The sequence below is a fragment of the Malaclemys terrapin genome, chromosome 5 (genome assembly GCF_027887155.1).
Source record: "Malaclemys terrapin pileata isolate rMalTer1 chromosome 5, rMalTer1.hap1, whole genome shotgun sequence".
Classification (NCBI taxonomy): Eukaryota; Metazoa; Chordata; order Testudines; family Emydidae; genus Malaclemys; species Malaclemys terrapin.
This window is the reverse complement of record NC_071509.1, coordinates 107,113,836-107,131,631: the sequence shown is the minus strand read 5'-3', so window position 1 is coordinate 107,131,631 and position 17,796 is coordinate 107,113,836. Positions and strand designations below refer to the sequence as shown.

At 39.7% G+C, this 17,796-nt stretch overlaps 1 protein-coding gene across 5 annotated transcripts in view; it reads right to left on the bottom strand.

The window, feature by feature from the left end:
• INTU (inturned planar cell polarity protein) overlaps positions 1-17,796 on the bottom strand; it is an 86,979-nt gene that overhangs the window by 956 nt on the left and 68,227 nt on the right. For all 5 annotated transcript variants that reach the window (XM_054030710.1, XM_054030712.1, XM_054030709.1 and 2 more), the window contains 7 exons: positions 15,289-15,342; positions 13,570-13,632; positions 11,753-11,974; positions 10,625-11,116; positions 9,512-9,609; positions 7,774-7,963; positions 1,435-1,592 (listed from right to left, as the gene is read on the bottom strand). In XM_054030710.1, coding sequence (XP_053886685.1) covers positions 1,435-1,592; positions 7,774-7,963; positions 9,512-9,609; positions 10,625-11,116; positions 11,753-11,974; positions 13,570-13,632; positions 15,289-15,342 — 1,277 coding nt within the window. The remainder of the gene's footprint in view (positions 1-1,434; positions 1,593-7,773; positions 7,964-9,511; positions 9,610-10,624; positions 11,117-11,752; positions 11,975-13,569; positions 13,633-15,288; positions 15,343-17,796) is intronic.

Here is a 17,796-nt window from a genome sequence, read left to right as displayed (position 1 = left end):
AGAGTTTAAACTGTACCCAGGATTTTAACCTTTTTAATCCTAATAGCATTATAGATGCTCACACTAAGTAGTTACATACACTTATTTGTCTTCAGTAGTATATAGGAATTTTTCTTTTTTTTTTTTTTTTTAAATATTTGAGTTGAAGGGAAATTGGCAGTACTATAAATTGACATCCTTTGTAATAGAGATAAGAGTTGATCATAAGAACTTCTAAAATTATGATTCCAGACCAAATTCATTATTTATTAATTATTATTAGGTTACATTCACTCTAAATGCTTTAGAAACAAGAGTTTGTGCCACACACTGAAATGCGATGTTGGGAAGATTATTCAATGGTAAGCTGGTTTGTGGTCGTCTTCTCCCAAGCTAGCTGGGCAAAAGCCTTTACTATTGGCTTTATAGCTCCACAATTGAGGACACAACTTCAGTGAATCAATCAACTACAGTAAATAAACTCCAAGCCAGCCCCGTGCCCTTAATAATTTGCTGCTGGCACGTTGAAATTATGGCTCACTGGGAACCTCAGTCTTCCTTCTTTTTCTTCTTCTATCCTAACAGGACACCAAAGATAGAATGAAAGAGACAAAGAAGGAATTACTGTTGTTGATTAACAGATCGTGATCCTACTTTCTGATTACTGAAGCTATAATGCTGACAGTAAAGGCTGTGGTCTGCTATGGTGGGAGAAGAAGGATGTAGACAAGTGGTGGTTATAGAATATGGCCTAATGCCGAGGACCTAAACAATTATAAAATTTGCTACAGTCATAACTGTTCAAGTTACACTATAATTATCTTCCCACTATAGAATAGGTTTGATGTTTAATATTTACTTGACAGACTCTAGCACTGTGTGATGCCAGGCTATACAAATAAGCACGAGACAGTTGTGCAATAAGGACCATACCCACCAGAACCCAACTGAAGATCAATTTGAAGATCACTTAAGAAAAAATAATTAACACTTAATATAACCAACAACAGAAAAGTAATTATAATCCATTTACAATGATAATGGCAGAGTTTAATTTCACGTGTTTGTATTTGAAAGCACATTGAAATAAAGATGGCTTTACAAAATGTTGCAAGTGGATTGGTAGTTTAATATCTCAAATATGTTCTCCCCAATAATAGTTAAAATTGTTCACTTCTCTTTTCATCCCCTCTGAATTTTGTGCATTTCCATCGTTCATTTCCCCACACCACTGAATAAGAGTTGTGTGCTGGAATAGCAGCATAGGTATGATTCACTTGCAAAGTGGGGACAGTGCAGAGGTCTGAGAGGTTAGAAGGAGAACAAAGAAAACACAAGATAGCGCAATATACCAGAATATCAAGACACAGCTACAATAGTGGTGGCTGCTATAGAAAACTCTATGATAGATAGATACATCTGAATTTAAACCCGAGTAAGTTTCTTTCTACTTACCCTACAACCCAGTAAGTCATAGTTGGTGGTGGTTTCTTCTGGTCAGTCCAGTTATCAGGGGAACACTCAAACAAAATCCCATGTTCTCTCACTAGACTGAGGTCAGAACTTGCTTTTCTGGAATCTGAATTGCTCCCACTGTCTGCATTTTTCTTTTTCTGTAAAATAGCAAATTAAATGTTAATATAGCATGAAGTATTTTTTCTGCATAAACAGAAGGCTAATGAACTGCAAATAAATAAATTAATGGAGATATCCCATCTCCTAGAACTGGAAGGGACCTTGAAAGGTCATTGAGTCCAGCCCCCTGCCTTCACTAGCAGGACCAAGTACTGATTTTGCCCCAGATCCCTAAGTGGCCCCCTCAAGGATTGAACTCACAACCCTGGGTTTAGCAGGCCAATGCTCAAACCACTGAGCTATCCCTCCCCCCAAATGGCTGGGGGAATTCCCCATTTCCCCTGGAACCTTGCAAAGACCCCTTCTCCTTCAGAGCTGCTGCTAGGTTGAAGGGAGAGGAAAAGAGGCCTCCCTGGAAAGGAAAATATACAGAGAAAGCCTGGAAGGACTTCTGTTTGTCTTAGGCAGAAACAGATGACAGGACTTTCAACTTGGCTGTAGTATTGCAAGTTTGCCAACAGGGGTGGCAGACATTCAACTTGCTGAGTTGGGAGGGGCTGGGGGGAAAAGATTGCTAATGGAAAATATCAGAAGAGGAACCTCATGTCTACCAGCAAAGGGAGGGACAAAGATGTAAAGCCCATCAGTACTGGATTAACAGAACAGTGGATACCCATGTGGTCGAGAGGTTTTTAACTGCTCAAACTGTGCTTCTTTCCAGAGTTGATACAGTAAACTTCTGAAACACTGCTCACTAATGCAATAGTGGAGAATGAAACACAAAGTATGGGACTTCAAATACAGCCCCTCCCTAGAGCGTCTACCATTACTGCAGAGAAGAGCTGCCTGTCAGAGTCTGGTCATGCCGATGTTGCCACTTTGAAGACCTAAGGTCACCAAACAAGCTATAAATATATATATCAGCTCGCATTCCAAATACTTCTCTCAAATAAAAATGTGTAGTTGTCTTATCCAATTTTCCATTTGATGTTTGTCCACCATCCATAATCTGGCATCATTTATACTACTCATTCAGAAAGTAACAAGGACAGGAAGGGCAGGGAACTTGTAAATCAGGAATAAGGTGTATTGGCAGAGTTATGTACGCTATTAGTACTGTACTTTCATGAGCATTAAAATTCCTTCCCCTCCACATTTATACACTGATCAGAACTGTGACACACTGTACCTCAAAGTAACACCCTGGAACCTCCATATTCACCACTGTGATATGATTATGATATGTTTTGTACAAAGTATGCCTTGTGAAGCGTCATTTAAGAAGTCTTGATTTGCTGAACATTAATATCCTGTTGGATTGTATGTACTGTACCATCATTGTATATGAAGTTATGAAGTATTGCTATATGTGTTACTGAAATATGTTGTGTACTTGTTAGTTGTGACCAAAGACAATCTGAACTTAAAAGAAAAGGTTTTTCAACTTGTGTTATTTTAATTGCTTATATGCAAAACCAAAATTCTCCTTTTTTCAGCTTTTGGATTTCTATACCTCCCTATAGAAGTACCAAAGGTATAAACTAATTTGTAGCCAAGATTCTAGTCAACAGAGCCTCAATTTATGTACAGTTGATGAAAAAATTCTCACTATTAGGGTATTTTTCTAAGTATTAAGCAATCCTAACAGATTTATGTCTGGAGTAACAGTCCAATTTGGAAAGACCTCTTAGGTACACACGCCTCACACCTCCAAACTACAAACAAACTTGAAGGAAGACTTCACTGCTGTTTGCAAACTGCATTCATTCAATCTGTACCAGTGCTTTCCATTCCTCACCATTTGAGAGAATTAAAGTACAGTTTTGCCTACAGGCAGCATGGTGAGGGAATGCCACCTGGTCAATAGCTTGGGATTACTTCTTTCTCACTAACTGCTCTGTCTGCTACTTCTAAGAGCTTAAAAAAAAAGGTATACAACATCCACGTATATTTATGACAAAATGTAAAGTTTTTGCCCTCAAAGGAGTTGGAAAGTTCAAGGAATTAGTCATGGATTGTCAGTAATGACTGACAGTTGCTACAAACAAACCAGGACTGTAGAAAAAAATTGTATTGGACACACATCAGTGGATCTATTTATAATCCAAGACTCTAAAGATGTAACATTCATTTCTTTAGTTTTTTTGGTGTGCATCTACTATTATTTTGCATCTTGGTGAATTACACACAAAGTAAAACTAAGACTGTCAAGCGATTAAAAAAATGAATTGTTAAAGAAGAACAGAATGCCATTTATTTTAAATAGTTTTGGATGTTTACTAAATTTTCCAATATACTAATTTCAATTACAACACAAAATACAAAGTGTACAGTGCTCACTTTATATTTATTTTTTATTAAAAATATTTGCACTGTAAAAAACAAAAGAATTAGTATTTTTCAATTTACCTCATACAAGTACTGTAGTTCAGTCACAAATTTAATTGACGCATTTTTTTTTTTTTAAACGAGTGTCATCAGCATGGAAGCATGTCCTCTGGAATGGTGGCCGAAGCATGAAGGGGCACACAAATGTTTAGTATATCTGGCACATAAATACCTTGCAGTGCCAGCTACAAAAATGCCATGCAAATGCCTGTTCTCACTTTCAGGTGACATTGTAAATAAGAAGCGGGCAGTAGTATCTCCCATAAATGTTTTAGTGATTGTTTGTCTTAGTGATTGGCTGAACAAGAAGTAGAACTGAGTGGACTTGTAAGCTCTAAAGTTTTACTTTTATTGTTTGAGTGCAGTTATGTAAAAAAAAAAAAAAAACCACAACTACATTTGCAAGTTGCACATGCACAATATAGAGATTGCACTTCAGTACTTGTATGAGGTGAACTGAAAAATACTATTTCTTTGTCATTTTTACAGTGCAAATATCTGTAATAAAAATAATCATATAAAGAGCACTGTACCCTTTGTATTCTGTGTTGTAATTGAAATCAGTATATTTGAAAATGTAAAAAAGCACCCAAAATATTTAATAAATTGCAATTGGTATTCTATTGTTTAACAGTGCGATTAAAAGTGTAATTAATCGCGATTAATTTTTTTAATCACGATTAATTTTTTTGAGTTAATTGTGTGAGTTAACTGTGATTAAACAACAGCCGTAAGTAAAACAAATTTTTGATCAAATACTAAGTATACCCAGGTTTCAGAAATTCTTAAAACTTAATATCCTCAAAAACCTGCCTAGGCTTGCCAACCCTCCCGGTTTCACTGGGAGTCTCCCGGAATTACGCCCTATCTCTGAGGTTACTGAAGCCAAACCGGGAGATTTTAGGCACTGAAAGTCTGGTGGCACAGTGGGGCTAAGGCAGGCTTCCTCCTTGCCCTGGAACTGTGCTGCTCCCAGAAGCAGGTGGCTCGTTCCTACAGGAACTGCGCCCAATGAGAACTGCAGGGACGGAACTTGTGGGCACTGGCATGCACAGAGCCTCCTCCACACCAGGGGCCGCAGGGATGAGCCAGCTGCTTCTGGGAGTGGCGCGGGGCCAGAGCAGGCAGGGAGCCTGCCTTAGCCCCGCTGCACTGCTGCCTTGGAGCCGCCCAATGTAAGTGCCTCCCAGCCGGAACCTGCACCCCACAACCCTCCTGCACCCCAACGCTCTACCCCAGCCCGGAGCTCCCTCCTGCACCCAAACTCCCTCCCAAAACCTGCACCCGTCACCCCTCCCACACCCCAGCCCCCTCCAGCACCCATACTCCCTCCCAGAGCTTGCACCCTGCACCCACTCCTGCACCCCAATCCCCTGCCCCAGGCACAGCCTGGAGCCCCCTCCCACATTCCGAACCCCTTGGCCCCACCCCCCAGAAGAGAGCCCACACTCCCTTCTGCACCCCCAACCCCTGCCCCAGCCCGGTGAAAGTGAATGAGGGTGGGGAAGAACGAGCAACGGAGGAAGGGGGGATAGAGTGAGGGGAGTGGGGCCTCACAGAAGGGGCGTGGCAAGGGTGTTTGGGTTTGGGTGATTAAACAGTTGGCAACCCTAAATCTGTTAGAACACTGATCTTCTCCATGACTCACCATCCAAACTTCCCACTAATCCACCACTACCAGAAAAAAGACTGGGAGAACAGGAATGTTTTGCAGCTTATCCTGATAGTCACAAAGTACAAATTCTGATGACTTAAGACCTCATGTGATTTTCACAACTAAGGATCCCTTGCTAAAAAACACCCTGGCACCAGATTCCACCCAGATAAAGCTTGAAGTGACTCAGATAATCACAATTGCCATGATTTCACATGGCAGAGAGACAGTGTCTCAAGTGGATGAGGCCCATATGCACACAGCTGTTCAAACAGCCCGGAGTTCCTAAAGATGCGAGTGTCATGCACCTTTCCTGGCCATCCCACGTTGATGTCAGTGAAATGTCCTTTGTGATCCACCAGTGCTTGCAGCATCATTGAGAAGTACCCTTGTGGTTTACGTACTGGTTGGCAAGGTTGTCTGGTGCCAAGATAGGGATGATATGCATTCCGTCTATCCCCCCACCACAGTTACGGAAACTCATTGCAGCAAAGCCATCCACTATCACCTGCACATTTCCCAGAGTCTCTACCCTTGATAGCAGAAGGTTAGTGATTGCATTGGCTACTTAGATCACAGCAGCCCCCACGGTAGATTTTCCCTCTCCGAATTGATTCCTGACTGACTGGTAGCAGTTAAGTGTTGCAAGCTTCCACAGGGCTATCGCCACCCGCTTCTTAACTGTCAGGACAGGTCTGATCTTGGTACTCCTGCGCTTCAGGGCAGGGGAAAGCAACTCACACAGTTCCACATGTGAAAGTTGCGCAGCCACTGGGAATCATCCCATATCTGCAACACTATGCGGTCTCACCAGTCTGTGCTTGTTTGCCGGGCCAGAATCGGTGTTCCACTGTATCAGCTTGCCCCACTGTCGCCATGCTGTCCCAATTGCAACATCCCTTGCTTTCAGGAATGTCTGTGTCCATGTCCTCCTCACAGTCGTCCTCGTGCTGGCGTTTCATAGCCAGGTTCTGCACATACTGCAGGATAATGCGTCAGGTGTCTACAATGCTCACAACAGCAGTGGTGAGCTGAGCGGGCTCCATGCTTGCTGTGCTATGGTGTCTGCACAGGTACGCCAGGAAAAAAGGCGCGAAAAGATTGTTTGCCGTTGCTTTCTAGGAGGGAAGGAGAAAGGGAGGGGAATCTGACGACGTGTACCCAAAACCACCCGTGAAAAAGTTTTTGCCCCATCAGGCATTGGGAGCTTAACCCAGAATTCCAGTGTGCAGTGGGGACTGTGGGACAGCTACCCACAGTGCACCACTCCATGAGTCGATGCTAGTTACGGTACTGAGAACGCACTCCGCCGACCTACTGCGCTTATTGGGGACATACACAATCGACTGTATAAAATCGCTTTCTAAAGATTGAATTCTATAAATTCGACCTAATTTCCTAGTGTAGATATACCCCTAGAAGAGATTACTTGGCAACATGCTTGAAAGGAGCTGGTAGTTGCAATGTGTTTTTTACTGGACAGATGTCCACATTAAAAAACCTACCATTACAAACATTAATGGCTGGCCAATTTGTTGGCAGTTTTAGCAGGGAGGCCAAAGAGACTGCGAATGAGCTACCCTCTCACCTTCAGAGATAGTCTCTTCAGATCAGGGTTGAAACGCAGTGGCAGGGCGGGGGGGAGAGGGGAGCTTAAACCGTCACTGCACATGCTATACACTTTCTGCGGAGAAACAGAGAACTTAAATCTCCTGTGTTGTCAAGCTAGCATATTTCAAAAGGACTAAATTAACAACAACAAAAAACTGTTTTTGTAGAAGGCAGGAGAGGGTAAATGATTTTAGTTCCTCTCTTGCCATTCTCTCCTAGAGGCCTTCTGTGAAACTCTTTACTAAATTATGGACAGTACAGGAGTCATAACACCACATCCCACAAAGCAATCTAATTCTCTGATTCTCAGAGCACTGTCTTGGGGAGGTGAAGCTCTTTTGACATGCATGTTTGGTTGGACTGCCTGTCAAAGAGGTGGTCTGTACATATAAGTAAAACACTTAGTAAATTAAAAAGAACGCTCACAAAGTATCTTCTACTGGGGGACTATTTAAATGCTGAAGTGATAGTAGTCTTGAAAATATTAACTAGGAGATTTAAGTAAAGAAAAAGTACAAAGTACAAAAAGGTACAAGAAAACAATTGTATTAGACAACGTTTCTTACTTCTTTCATCACAGCCTGCTGGAAAATGGAGCGAATTGAAAGACAGCAACGATGAAAATTCTTGATTAGCTGAGGGTGGATGGATCCACTGAGCTGTTGTACTTCTTTGTGCGTAGGAGTAATAAAGATTCCTTGCATTGTTTCTAAAGAAATATAGTGGAAGAGGGTGTTCTCAGGACCAGATGTCAACCTTCAAAAATTAGAGAATAAGTGATTTTGAATGAAACTTTGGCTAGACAACATACTCTCTTACACTTTATTGCTTTCTGTTGGTGGTAACATGGTATGAGAATGGAACCAGACATTGTCAAAATTTTCCTGTTTCTACACAAGATATATTTCCTTCTAATTAAAACTGTTAACACCGATTATTTTAAAAGTGATCATGGAGGTAACTGGGAGTTACTGTCCTACTCCAAAGAGGTAGCATAACAATGGGTATTGAGCTCAGTTTCCTTGTCAGTTTGAGGAGCAGGAGTGTGGAGGGATAAGGGGAGCTTCCTAGCTCACTGGCTGGATTGAAGGGTGCAGCAGGATTAGGGGAGGGTATCACCTAAAGAAGGTGGGGAGCTGGGCTGCAGAGCCTAATGTCTGGTAGGGGCAACACCTCTTCTCCCATACCCTTAACCCTCAGATGAGGGGAGGGCAGTGGGGTCACAGCAATGGTGTTGGGGCCAGTTTAAAGGTGTGGAAGGGAGTGGTTAGGGCAGCCTTCCCCAAGATGGCAGGAATTACAGAAGGAAGAACAACCAGCACTAGATAAATTATTGCCAGGTAATTTCTCAGATATGTTAATAAAGTTGCAGCCTAGTTAAAATACATTCCTAGTGTCTTATCTCTCTATGTGTGGTGTTCAGAATAATGCATTGTGGGAGTGGGAGTGTTCATCATTTAGATATATTGTAGGGAGTAAGGCAAACTGGGTATACAATAATGTAAAAAAAAAAAAAAAAAAACTCCAACTGTTTTCCTGCTTGACCACAGTGACTGTGTCTCCTCTGTTTGTGACACAGATACTTTGCTTTTGCAGAAGCCTTGCATTGGAAACTTTTGGCTGGTGTTACGAGCTCAAATTAAGTCAACTACACAGAACTAAGGCTACAAGTATGTCATGGAGGTTGCAGAAATCACGGATTCTGTGACTTTCTGCAATCGTCATGACATTGGGGCTCCACAGCAGCCCGGCCGCCGCAGCAGTGGGGTACACCCCATGGCTCCCAGCCACTATGATGCCCCCCCCACAGCTCCCAGCCCTGCAGGGCAGTGGGGGATTCCCCAGAGCTTTCCAGCTGGCGGTAGCTGTGGGGACCCCACAGATCCCATCCCTACTGGGTGGCAGGGGATCCACAGTTCCCAGTCGTCACAGGCAGTGGGGGAACCCTCTCTCCAGCTCCCAGCCCTGCTAGGCAGCAGGGGACCACCCCCCACCCCAGCTCCTAGCCTTGTGGTCAGGGGTCCTTCTCAACTCCCTGCTGCTGCATGCAGTGGGGCAGGGTGCTGGACCCTCCTTTCTCCCCATTTTGTCAGGGATGTTTTCAGTAAAAGTCAGGGACAGGTCAAGGCTTCTGTGAATTTCTGGTCATTGCCCGTGACCTGTCCCTGACTTTTACTAAAAATATCCATGACAAAATTGTAGCCTTACTCAGAACCTTTGGTGATTTGCATATGCCTTTGGACAAAAATGGTGAATTTTGGTGTCTGAAAAATAAAATATTTAACGAAACCAATAATCTCTTACTTGACAGCATTATAGAGTTCTGTATCTTTCTCTGAAAGATTCTTTTTCAGGTTTCCTAAATGAAAAGGATTTGGAAGGGTATGTTTCTTTTTAGTGACCTAAAAAACAAATGGCACAGTAAACTAACAGAATAAGGACATCTAATCAAGGACCAAAATCCAGCCAATGACATCATTTATTTAAAATGGAAGTATTAAAAAAATTAAATAGTTTCAGCAATTTTTAGAATGTATTTTATAGTGTAAAGTCTATTTCAGGCTAAAACAAACTGGTAGCAATGTTCAATGTATACCAAGTTTCCTTGGTCAATATTGCTTATGCTTTTATAATCTTTGGAAAAATTCTCCAATTACTTTTGTAGTTTTCAACACAGCTGTGCCCAATTTAGTCATCAGAAGGCCAAATATTTAGAAGTGATGATGATCTAGATGAAAGAAACAGGTGCTAGTTGTGGTCCTAATCCAAAGCTCACTGAAGACAAGGAGAGTCTTTCAACTGACTTCAGTGTGCTTAAGCAGCTGACTAACTTTATACATATGAGTAGTCTCATTGATAGTTTTAGTTAAGAACTGAAATTATCCTAATGAAACACAGCAAAACCAATACTGACTTCTTAAGCACCAGGAGTTGAATGATATAAATCCAAAACAAATAAATACATAATTATAGCACTAAACTAGCTTTAAAATAATCAAGCATAATTTATAAACAAATATAAAGAATTATCCTGTTTCCATTTATACAGAAAAATAATTCCCAATGAATGAGTGAAATGCATCCGTTTTTGTTAATTTTTTTCATAGCTGTCTCCGTGGTCACAGAATGCAACTAGAATCCGCAACCTTACCGCACATTTCTTAGGCTATGTCTACACTATGCACGTTTTAGCGACACAGCTGTGCCACTACAGCCATGCCGCTAAAAGGCTTGCAGTGTAGCTGCTGTTTTTTCTCAGTGAATATCAGTCTGCCTCACATTTATTAAAACATTTACCATAAGAAAAGAGGCAAACATCCAGAATAGTATTGATTAATTTCTGAACATTCCCTTGGCTGTACCTACCTTCAAAAGTTAAACAGTTTAATAAATAATACATTTTAATAACAATAATACCTTGAACAAGCTACCACTTCCCGCAGACCCGCCAAAACCTTGGGATTCTTTTAGTTCATGCTTTCGGACCTGATCTACTGTAGCAAGTAGGTTAAGGCCTCCACCTTCTTCAGGACCTTCACTGCCATTGTCAGATCCTCCACTACTCCTTGAGGGACTGGGCTTACGTGTCCTTAAGGAGGAGTCAGTGAAGAGTGTTCTCTTGTTTGTTGGAGAGGTTGCGATTTTGGAAGTATTTTGCAGTTTACTGAGGATGGGTGGGGTTGTAAAGCTTTCCAGTTTGTCACGTGATGCAGGAAGGAACCAGTCAGCACAAGACAGACATGGAATGGCAGGAGATTCTAATCTTTCCTCTATGCTGGAATCTATTCCTTCCAACTGAAGTATAGTTGCTTTGACCTGATCAACGTATATACAATCTGGTCCCGGATTCCCAATGGCTTTGGAGGTGCAGCCCCCTGTCTCCAGCAAAACACACAGCATAAAGTGTCTCTGTAAAACAAATGGGTATAAAAAGATTCATCTTTGATTTAAAATACTGCATATTGTAGAATCCATTCTATATTGTACTCCTTATCAAATCTAATATGGTACCTCAGCAAATTACAAAGATTTGCAAAACTGGACACATCCCCTGCCCTCCAACACGAGCCACTTTATGTCAAAATCATTCCTTAGGGGTTTTTTTTTTTTTGCCACAATCCTCATGCAAGTGAATGTTTATTTAATCACAAGTTATGAAAAATAAATTACTGTGCATATGAGAAACTGCCTCTTAAGTAGTCATTTGCTGGTTATTTTAAAAACAATTTCTGCTCAAAATGTATGAAATATCTGACAAATGTCAGATTATAAAAGTAAAAATTTCAGCTGAAATGAACAAAAGAGCATCAAAACTATGAAAATTTGTATTTATGCTTAATTTTATAAGTTTTATGAATATTAATCATAATTTTATTCCCCAGCTGAAAAATTCTACACCAAGCCACAGCTGCAGTAAGGATGTTTTTTTAAATGATGAGATCAGTGTATGCTTAGTATTGGAAATATGTAATCACATTTAACAATGTAAAGGCAACAGCAGAACTGACAATCATAACCATGGGTGCTCTGGAAATTGTAACTTACCAAACCAACTATTAGTAAAAAGTATCTTGCTTTAGGCTCCCTGTATCCTGTAACACCTGAAGCTTCACTTGATTGGAGGTGATGATGTGGAAATACTTCTCGCCATATCACTAACTGACCAATCCTCTGTTCTGCTGCCAAGGATAACAGGCAATAGTGTCGACTATATAAAGCTATATCAATAAGATCCTCCTTTGGTAAGTGATTGCCAATCAAATAGCCCTTAATTAAAGCACACAAAAAAGGCACATTCAATAAAAATAACAATACTTTTCACTTTATAGTGTCTTTAATCTAAAGATCTCAGTGTTTTACATATTAAAATCATGAGCTCTTTGGGGCAGGTAGTGGGGACTATCTTTTTGTATTGTGTGTGTATAGTACCTAGCACAATGGGATCCTGGTCCATGACTGGGGTTTTTAGGTGCTATGATAAACAAAAACAAACAAGCAAGCAAGCAACACTCCTGCAAGTTATGATTCCAGTTTTACAGAGGTGTAAAACTGAGGTGTACAGAAGTTAAGTGGCTTGCCAAACACCTAGTTGCAGAATCAGTAATTAACAAAAACATTTTAATTCCCAGTCCCCTGTGTAACTACCACAAAACACTAGCTCTTTGACTGGAATTAATAATGTTTCCCAGACAAGGACAAGGACTGAATATACCAAAACAAGGATTTAAAATATGACCCTTATAATTGTTCATCATAAAAATTACATAGTATTAATTAAGTCCTGCTATATTTCCCTTTAGATTGAACAACAGCTTAAAAGAATTGCTGCCTGAAGACTTTATTCTGCTAGCTGCTGAGCACTTCCTGCAAGGTACTGAATATCTCAACTCCTAGGTGCCCAACTCCTCATAAGATTGGGACTGGAGTTTGAATGGTCACTAGCTTCTCACCTAAAACAGAATTGAGAGTTGTTGGCAGGCGAAGTTTTCTGCTTACACTGCCCTTTCTGTACCTCTTTTGATTTTTCACATTACATTAAAAAACACACACACAGGAAACCAGCTGCATGAGTTTTTCTAGAGCAGGTCTAGATGACATGATGGTAAAAATGCCTGTGGATCGTCTGCACTAGAGTTTCCATTATTGCTAGCATTTTGCTGGCATTGCACTGTTACACCAATCTCAGTGTAGACAGGCCTTATCCTTGTACCTTAGTCACGTGAGTAGACCTAATCCATGGGACTACCTGCATAAGTAAGGACTGGATGATTGAGACCTTAGAACATAAGCTCTGTAAAGCAGGAGTTGTATATTACTCTTTGTTTTGAATGGTTCTGAATATACTGACAATGCTCAATAAATAACATGTTTACAAATACCAGAGAGGCCAAGCTGAAAGAAAGTTATTGATTCAGTTTTTCAAGTCTTATCTATCTGGGATAACAGTTACAATCAGAGACCTTCAGTTAGTGACAGGGATGGGCAAAGAACAATGCTATCAGAATACCTCACAATAATTCTCTTCTCAATTAATATGGTAATTCATCACTGACTACTGTACCTCTTCATTCATCTCTTCACACACACCACATTTTGCAAGACTGGTTTCATAAAGATATTTTGGTGCTACATATCATACAGTAAGAATTGTTTTAAGATTTTAAATATTTTAATTGCATCTGTGAAGTAAATGGTTTTGTTCTATTCGGTGAGTTCAATTATGCCTGTAAGAAGTGTTAAACAGACAAAATGACCACACATTGTTCATATTTGTCAAACTCAGGCAAGTGGAATTCATGCTTGGCTTATGCTTCCACTTGGGGCATTTTCCAAAACTCCATGCTTTACTCAAACAGTCTCACCTTATAGAAGAGACAAGAGCCCAGAATCATATACAACCGTCTCATGTCATAGTAATCTTCAGACTGCAAACAAAAATATAGTACATTTATAACTCTTGATTGTTACATGACTGAGTGAAGGCAAGTGAAACTAATTCCAATAAATGACAGTCAGTGTTATTTAATATTTCAATTTTTCAGAGTGCCTTCTTTAAATACTAATTTATTATCAGCTGAGCATCAGAGAGGTGAAGTTAGAACAAACAGCTAAATAAAATATGACACTTAGATTTTATTGTTGGTTTTCAAGTCACTGCAGAGTCATTTTTATAGTTATTTCCAGCACAGCATAACGGGTACTCAGATTTCCTACTCAGTTCTAATCTGTAAAGCAGATGGCATTTTTATAGGGTTCTCTAAGTTTCATAGGTCATAACAGGCAGCTAGCTGTTGCATAGCTCTTGCCACCAGAGGGACCTTGTATAGCAAATCTAGGAAGACATACCAGTCCCTTTTCAGAATACCCGGAAATACGTTACCCAACATTAACTCATTTGTTTACCTTTTAATTTAATTGACAAAAGCTCTCACAATCACAACACAGATCTCAAGTGGGCAGCTTAAATTTTAAATGTAGTAGATACATATAGCTCTGCTTAATAAAACAGTATTTATAAATATTAGGAAATAATTTTATTTAGGAAACAAATGGTTTGGTTCCTATTAGACACAAATAGTAAAGTTTAACAAGAAGTGGGACTATAGACATCCATCTGCCTTGTATTTACAGTCCCAGACATTTTATTAGTTTAAAAAAAAGACAAAACCCTCAAAATGTTCAGTGGTACATATATTCAGTAATATTTTCTTTACACGTGGACATAACAGATCCATCTATAACTTCATTTTTAAATAAATTCTTGCTTCAGAAGAAACTTTAAGAGGGACTTTCATACGGAGGAGAAAACTTTCATAAGTATAAACATATTTATCTCTCACCATTTGATATGTAGTAAAAAACATACAAAAAATGATGCTTGAATGACTTGCTTCTTTCAAGTTTGTTCCAAGATAAAAATTCTTGAAAACTGTGAATGTGTATAATTGTACTGTGTAGAGAAAAGTAGCCAGTTCCGTACACACACACTTTTATGCCAATGATATATTATATCATCATTTATCATAATTCTCGAACAAGTATTAGGCTTACATCATTAAGTGTTAACAAAAATGTGGGAAGAACAATGTCTTATATTGCACCACATAGTCTTCTAGCCTTTCTGATATTGAGACAATTAGTTGCTTTCTTAAGATTGATGAGTTTTGTTCTTAATGCTGTACATCAATTTTAAGGACTATCCATAACTACTTGAAAGAAAGAGAAAAAGTTGATTTTTACTATTAACTGAAAAAGAAAATATCCCTGTTGTAGCAAAGAATGGCTTTTTAGCTGAGCTAAGCATCAGTCAAGCTTGCAATTATATCAAATCTAGTTTCTACTCAGTGTCCCTATAGTTACTGGTGTAACTACAGAGAGAAATTCATGAAGTAAAAAAGGAAAGTTCTTTAAACTTTTACTACAAATCAAGAAAAAATATGGATGACTGTTACACCATTGTGACGTAGCTTGCTTTGACTTTCAGTTGGTTAAGAAAACTAATGGGCTTTGATCCAAGATTTCTTCAAACTACTGAATGTGAACAGCACAAATTGCCTGCCCTATAAAAACATGCTCCTTACCAGCTCTGCAAAATCAGCTGCTTCCAAATCACTCAGTGCTGTGTCAATTTCCATCTGAAATATTGAAATGGTAGATACGAACATATTTTTCCAACAAATATACTGACAATTACTATGACATAGTACTGGTAGCCTCACAAGATTAAGAGTCATTATTCATTACTTTATAGGGAAATGGTAAAAAATTGTCCATACTTTTTGCATTAATAACATCAAAGATCAAGAACATCTGAATTCTCCAAAAGATTAAAGAAAAATCTTTTCCAATTTCTGCATATTTCCCTCTTCTTGGAATGATGGAAAAATCACTCTGCTTGTCTGTCTCCTGAACCCACTGTTTTATATAAAGGAGATGTCAATCTTACTTTCTTCATGGACTAAAACTTGAAGGCAGGAGGCTCCCCTGAAAGCTGGCAAAGCTTTAGTATCCAGCTGAGTTATTAGAAAAATCTTTTTCATTTTGGATTTACTTTTTGTCTCTATGGAAATTTCCAAAACTTTCTCACACGTTACCTTTGTTCTACATAAACAGCAATAAGCTTGCATATTTTTTAGCTTCTGGAGCTGTTGATTAATATAAATTTTACTAAAAGTACTTTTAGTTAAAGAACATAATAGCAGCCACCTAGGTTCATGACAAATATGCTACTTAATGAAAAGAATTTTAAAAAGGCCATGGCACCCCTTTTGGGTTCTGTAAACAAGCTCTCTCTTACTGAGATATAGTAAGTTTTTCAGATGTACAGAAATGTCAACCATTTGGCAGTCACAAATAATCATGCCTCTCGACTTCTCTCTTGGTTTAGAACTAAATTATACATTTATTCCACACAGAACTGATATTCTTATTTTTATTATTAAGGAGGATTGCCAATCCTTTCCTAACGAAGGTTGAAACTAGCTTCCAAATATAAACCCAATTTTTAACCCACTCCCAACTTCACCAAAACCAATCCCCCAGGAATTTCAACTTGTTACACAGTATCACTTTTCTGAAAAATGTGGGCACAAAGAATTTCAGAAACATAGGGGTTTGAAAAATATATAAGGACATTTTTAAAGATTTTCCTGCTACTTTCTTGGCTTTCTCTCTCCAAAACAGAGTCAGATAGAAAGTTCAAATTTCACTTCCCCAAGAATATCAAACTTACAGAAATGCCTTTCATATATTCTCTCCAGGGGGACAGATGTCAGAATTAGAGATTAACATGAGAATAAAAAAACCACAGCTATATATACAGTGCTTGAAAAGTCTGTGGTAAGTAGCAAGTTTTCCCAAGTAAGTGCCTTCATTTCTTCAGAATCCAAGCTTTTATTTAAAACAAAAACAAAATAAAGCCCCAACAAACTCAAATTTCTAGCCCTTACAGTTGCAAAGATAACCTTCCAAATATGAACTGAAAGTGAGTACTACTGTCTTCCTTAATTTTCAGACAGAAATCTACAATATCTCTGCTGCTAGTCAGAGGTTTCACAAGTTGCAGGAGAAAGAAAACTAACCAGTATATTGCCAGTTTTCACTACTGCTAATGGGAACCCAACTGGCAGCAGTGAAATTGGGAAGAATCAGGTCGGGTAAATTTCATTCTGTTGCTGCAGAGGCTGGCACTGAGCTTTTCACAGTGGAGGAGTTCAAATAGAGGCGCTGGGGGAGAGGTTGAATACTGGAGACACTCCTTGCAGGAGCCAGGAGAAAAGCAATAGAAACGCCCACCAAAGCTGCAGCAGTCAGGACTAGCAGAAACATCCCACCTGGGCTGCAGCCAGAAGGCTCTTGTGTGGGAGGAGGTAGATAGAGACTACTTCTCCCTCTCAGAACCCATGGAGTCTTAGGTAGGAATTCCCTCAACTGGGAAGTGGCGGAGATTGGCTTCTTAGTTAAATGTTGCTCCTGGATGGTGGATCCCCCTACGCTTTTATCAGTCTTAACTAGTAGGTTTAGTCTTCTGAGTTTTAGATGTCTGATATATTTCCAACCCTTATGTATTTCTAAGGGGGTGGTTGAGAGAGTTGATGCAGGTGTGTGTATGGGTTATGAGGATGGGAGAGAGAGAGAGAGAGACTGATGGGAGACATGAGGAAAGAAGAAGGGAAGAGAGATAAGATATAAGGGGATGCAGAGAACACAATGAAGAGAAAGAGCAATATGACAGTGGAGGGAGAAAGAAAAAAGAGTGAACAGGCCCTGAAAACATAGCAGAAAAAAATACACCTTTATTTATTAGAGAGACAAAGTGGGTGAGGTAATATTTTTTAGCGTAAATCTACACTCGAGACCTTACAGCGGTACATCTGTACCAATGCAGCTGCAGTACTACAAGGTTTCCCGTCTAGCCGCTCTTTGCAGATGGGAGAGAGCTCTCTCATCAGCATAATTAAACCACCTGCAATGAGCAGCGACAGCTATGTAAGCGGGAGAGCGTCTCCCACCGACATGGCACTATCCACATAGAGGCTTCTGTTGATGTAACTTAGGTCAGTCAGGGTGTGTTTTTTCACACCCCTGAC